General features: G+C 41.9%; 1 protein-coding gene across 1 annotated transcript; it reads right to left on the reverse strand.

Annotated features, from left to right (window-relative positions):
* Positions 1–2,737: 2,737 nt before the first annotated feature.
* On the reverse strand, positions 2,738–4,195 carry LOC128438308 (immediate early response 3-interacting protein 1). The gene is made up of 3 exons (XM_053420822.1): positions 4,035–4,195; positions 3,296–3,397; positions 2,738–3,187 (listed from the first exon to the last, which is right to left on the reverse strand). The coding sequence occupies exons 1-3, from the start codon at positions 4,123–4,125 to the stop codon at positions 3,132–3,134; spliced, it is 249 nt and encodes an 82-aa protein (XP_053276797.1). The 5' UTR covers positions 4,126–4,195; the 3' UTR covers positions 2,738–3,131.
* Positions 4,196–5,230: the final 1,035 nt, after the last annotated feature.

A 5,230-nucleotide genomic window follows, 5' to 3' on the forward strand; every position in this document is an offset into this window, starting at 1 on the left:
TACCGGGCATCGTCCCGGTGGGCCGTTGACCCAATGTGGGCCGGTCTGGTCCGCTATGTTTCTTTTTCTTTTTTTTTTTTCTTCTCTTCTTCCTCTCTAAATTCCCTCCAATTGGGCCGGCCAATTGGCTACAGAGGGCTAGCAGTGTGTTGCCAGCATCGACACATATTATTGGTCTATTGTTTGTCATTTTCAATCAATCATGGGATGACAGGCTCAGAGAGCCCTGACAGTGCTGTCAATCACAACACAAACCAGGGTGGGGCGGGACCTCATGGCATTGGCCGCGGGGACGAGTCGCGGGACGGGCTGCTGCTGAGACAGAAACTTAAAATGGATAATAAGAGTTAAAAACGCCCGGGTGGCGCTGAGAAGCATCGGGAAAAAAAGCTGAAGTCTCTGGAGGTGGAGGCTGCTAAATGTGCCAAACTGACGGACCTGTTTGGTGCCGGGTTCACCAGCCCAGCAGCAGCAGGTGCGCCGGGAGACGAGCGAGGAGGACTCGACAATGATGAGCGAGTGGAGGCAGACATGGTAAGTAACGCTGGCCTGGCGCTGGCTAGGCTACCTTTTTGAGACATGTCCAAAACAAAGTAGAAAACGTTTTTGATTTTGTTTTAAATTGCCGATTTGTGATATTATGGGTTATTATTGTTCAGATGATTTAACTAAGCTAGCTAAGAGCTGCTAACGTCGTTTACTGTTGCCATAGCAACAGTAAACTTTCTGAGCTGTAAATAGAGATGCAGAATCAAGCTAATTCTTTTCAGAAGTTTTATTGTGCTTATGTGTTGATCCTTAATGGTGTGAGCATGTACACTAAATGATAAATTATTCTCCATTACAGGTTGTAGTGATATATTTGAGGAGTCGTTCTCCCTCTGTTTTATATGTGGACATTTGGGACCACTGTTAGAATTTGGTAAGTTTATCATGTATTTTTTAATGTATAAATTCATACTTCATAATTATAATAATTTTCAAAAGGTTTTAAAAGAAACACACATCCAAAAAGTTCTCAACTCTAGGTTCAGGACAGAGGAACATTTTTTCTTTATTTTTCAGACATTATAATGTATCCATGTCCTTCTCAGGTTGACCACTTGACATGTGAGCGCCTGAGGAGTTGTTCCCCCTCTGTCCATGTTCGAGGACTTGCTCTCTGTCTGCCTCCACTCTCTGCCTTCACTGTACCAAAGTTTGTCTGTTGAGTCTCCTCTAGTCTGGTGAGTTTATCATTTTTCATGTTTTATGAAATCATACTTAATTTGTGATGATTAGAGACATTATAATGTATCCATGTCCTTCTCAGGTTGACCACTGGACATGTGAGAGCCTGAGGAGTTGTTTTCCAGACACAGGTAGAGCTGGCAGGGGCGTCACCCCGGGCCTGCCCTTTTGGGCTGGGCTTCAGCTGCAGATCTAAAGGCTGCTTCCAGGGGCATGGGGCCCTCAGCCTTTGTTTTTCTTTGCTTCTGCACCTTACAACATACATCACACCTTATTTTCACACATCCAAACACTGTTAACACCACTGTCGCGTAACTTATTTTACACATCCCACTATGTAGTAAGAGCTATCTTGATTTGGAGTTAAATAATTTTACTTTTGGCTTGAGAGGTTTGTGTGTGGCCTCCCTTTTTGTTGCCATCTTTGAGCTAGGTAGTAACAGTAGTATGCATGAGAGAAGACGCCGCGAGATTTGTGGACTTCTATGTGGTGTCCGCTGATAATGTAGTGGGCTGGTCTGGACAGACAATGCCAGAGCTGAATTTTTGTCCCAGTCCACCCCTGGGTGGAAGTCCAATCCTTGTCCGACTCGTCAGCCAGCGTCTCCTTCAGGTCTCTGCTGGTCAAACACTGCCAGGCAGAGTTCAGGAAGAAACTGTGACAGTGAGGGCAGTTATCAGAAGAGCGGGTCCTGCCTGGAGCCAGTCCGGGACGTGAGGTTCATCGACCGGCTGAGGGAAGAGCAAAAGAATGCCAAACCTTCCGATCAGTTCCTCAATACGCTCAGGTTTATTGGGGAGCTGTTCCTCTCCAAGGTACTGACTGAGAAAGCCATGCACTGCTGAATTAGGAGGCTGTTGCTGAAAGGAGACGGGCCATCTCTTGAGAGCCTCTGTGAGCTCCTCCAGCTGATCCAGCAGGACCTGGAGGTGGTGACGTCAAAGGAAGTGATGGACATCTACTATAACCAGCTGGACTTTATCGCAGAGAAAGGGAAGAGGGCACCAAGGCTCTCCCTTTTGTTGAAGCACACAGTTGACTCAAGGAAGTGAGCAGGCTCCACCCCCACTAAGATTTCGATGGAAACTCATGTGGGAAATATTACTTGAAATTAATAAAATGTTCATATTTAATTTAGTTTTTTTTCTGTACTTCCTCACATTTCAATTATTAAAACATACGTGGGAAGTCAGACTGACACTCGGTTGAACCTAGAGAAATTCTGCTCATTAAATATCCACAACATTTTTACTATCCTCCCCAGGTAGGATACAGAATGAACTCGGTAGATACCACTTTCACTTTGCATGTTAACTAAAACGCATTAACTTCTCAGCGTGCAAGCCTCAGCTTTACTCTGGACCTGTAAGAGCATACTGTGAATGTTTCTTCACACCACCATGACCAATTAGCTCCTAAAGTTAATAATCTGCAGATACTCTCCTAAATTAAGTTCACACCAATTTTGATGAAAATCCACCCATGAACCCATCAAAGTGCACCAGATTAATTCTTTAAAACTGTTTATTCTCAAGCATTTTTACAACAAAACCACCTGAAAAGTATTCATTTCACATTTCAAACACAGGATAGTTGGTGTTCAGTTCTTCACTTTTACAATTAAGTGCAAAAACACGTGTTTTGTTTATTAATGATTTCAACAAAACAAAAAAACAATAATAAAATAACTTTATTACTTTTTTATACTTTTCAAAGAAAGAGGGATGTTAACCATTCTACATAGCCACATTTACATATTGTGAACGACTGTGCTGTATGAAACAGGCATTCATAAATGTGGAATATCCAATGATAACATTCATCCTCCAGAAATTCAGTCTGACAGAGATAAAATGTTTTCCTGAGATGATGGAGATGTTTCCTGACATCTTCTGTCACTTCATCCAAAAAGAAGCAGCAACACGATGCAGACTGAGTTGACTGCGATCAGCGGCACTGCAGGAGAACACAGACAGTGTGGCACGAGAAAGTGTGACTCAAAGTATTGTGTATGTGTGTGTGTGTGTGTGTGTGTGCGTGCGTGTACATGCTGTGGACACCCACCTCTCATCACTGTCCTCACAGAGCGGACAAGGTTCATCATCTGCGCTTTGACGCCTGGCTCATCTCCAAACCCTCCGACACTTTGGTCCACTCCCCAGCCAACTGAAGATGGACACATATGTTTGTACCCCCTCTTAGTGAGGACACTCAATGGCATAATTCATGCCCTAGGCCCTTACCACAACCATCCAAAGTAAATGCATAACCAAAACCTAATTCTAACCCTGACACTAAAATCAGGTCTTAACATTACATTTCATTAACCCTCAAACAGCCCACTGAAAAAGTGAGGACCAGTCAAAATGTCCTCACTTTGTAGGGTCTATGCTTTAAATGGTCCTCACAAAGATATAAGTACAGGGACACACACACAGATCGTCAGATGCAAATGCGTGGCTTCACTATAAAATAAATTAAACCTGCATTGATCAAGTGCAGCCTTCTTGAAAAACATGTACGTTCATAATATTTTTGTTAGAGTTGTATTTGTTAGCTTTGGTCAGACCTGTAAAGTCTCATTGTTAGAAACCTTAAAATCAAAGAAACTAGTGTTTATTCGATTTAAATGGTTCACCTGTCAGATGGTTGTAGTTCAGAAGAGGCTCGTAGAGCTACTTTGGGCAACGTCAACCCGAAATGTTTACACTTGGTCTAGCTAGCAGGTAGTTAGCATTAGCTAAAGCAGACTACCCATTTGAAATAAGACTTAAGATGACTAAATTGGACAACAGCGACTTACTCTTGCTGAGAAATCTTTCTTCATGCAACACAGCGACGGCGTTGACACACAGGACTGCGGCCTGAATGAGCGAGTACAGAGTAAAGGCCATGTTGTCACTTCACAGGCTAACAGCAGCACAGCTGACGTAGCCTACGGTGGCGGAGGAAGGACAAAGCTGTGCACACGCACATATTAATAGACTTCAAGTGTTACAGCAGATTTAAGGCTACAGTTCAACTGTCTCACTTTCAGTGAATATTCTGTCGTTCAAAAGTTAAACGGACAATCAAAGTGAGACATCCTGGATGTTTAATCTAATTGTGTCTTGTTGAGTAATTTAATTATCTTTATTGATTCAGTATCATGTGTTAGTATTTTAATGTTGTAGCTCTTATGGTGAAGTTAGTTTAACAAATTCATTTTTATTAAATCAAAATATAGCTGCAAGATGAGGCAAGTGCCATAAGCGTACATCTGTCCATGTGAGGAATACGGCAGCTAACAACTGGGCTTTTATAATGTTAGCTTGTCATCTGTTTAATGATATACTCAAGAGCTTCCAGTCTGTACTGAAATACAGTACTTGAAATGCACCAGCTTCCACCCCTGCTAAATAAGTGTGGCCCCACCTTTGGTACCTGTGCTGCTTCACTAACATGAACACATCACTTTAAAAATTACAATAGTGCAATGTGCATTAGACAAAACTAAGTTAAAGTGAGAACTATCATGTGCGCAGACTTGATCTGAGTCCATATATAATGTAATCATTTTTAACAGTTCAAATTAAGAAAAACACAAACACGACAGACTAGTGGATCATGAGAATAAAAATCTTTATTAGTGTTTTATGAAGTCTGCATAATATGCCACACGCCTGAGAAGCTTATGGTCAGAAAAAAAAAAACCCTGCTCTATCAATACCGCCCTCTACTGGTAAAACAACTGCGACATCTACTGTACTGACTGCTTTGCAAAAAGATTACTGTTAAATACACACATACTGTACTACTGTTATGTATATGTACGTCTGGTCCACGTCAGTTTTTGTAATGTATTTTTTTCACATTCATATGTTGTAGGCCAAAGATAAAAACAATGTAACACTGGACCCTAACACATGGTTCAGTTCCCCAAATCCAAACACCACTAGGTGCACTTAAAGTACAATCACTAGTGCCATAAGGTAAACACATTTACACCAAAAAAAGGGA

The sequence above is a fragment of the Pleuronectes platessa genome, chromosome 4, assembly GCF_947347685.1.
Source record: "Pleuronectes platessa chromosome 4, fPlePla1.1, whole genome shotgun sequence".
NCBI classification, from domain to species: domain Eukaryota; kingdom Metazoa; phylum Chordata; class Actinopteri; order Pleuronectiformes; family Pleuronectidae; genus Pleuronectes; species Pleuronectes platessa.

What these genes read in the sequence shown, in the direction of transcription:
- LOC128438308 (XM_053420822.1), bottom strand. Translation starts at nt 4,125, where the DNA reads ATGGCCTTTACTCTGTACTCGCTCATTCAGGCCGCAGTCCTGTGTGTC. An exon ending in AGAAAGATTTCTCAGCAAGA is followed by an intron (nt 3,398 to 4,034) that starts GTAAGTCGCTGT and finishes GTCCATCTTCAG; the next exon opens with TTGGCTGGGGAGTGGACCAA. An exon ending in TGTGAGGACAGTGATGAGAG is followed by an intron (nt 3,188 to 3,295) that starts GTGGGTGTCCAC and finishes GTTCTCCTGCAG; the next exon opens with TGCCGCTGATCGCAGTCAAC.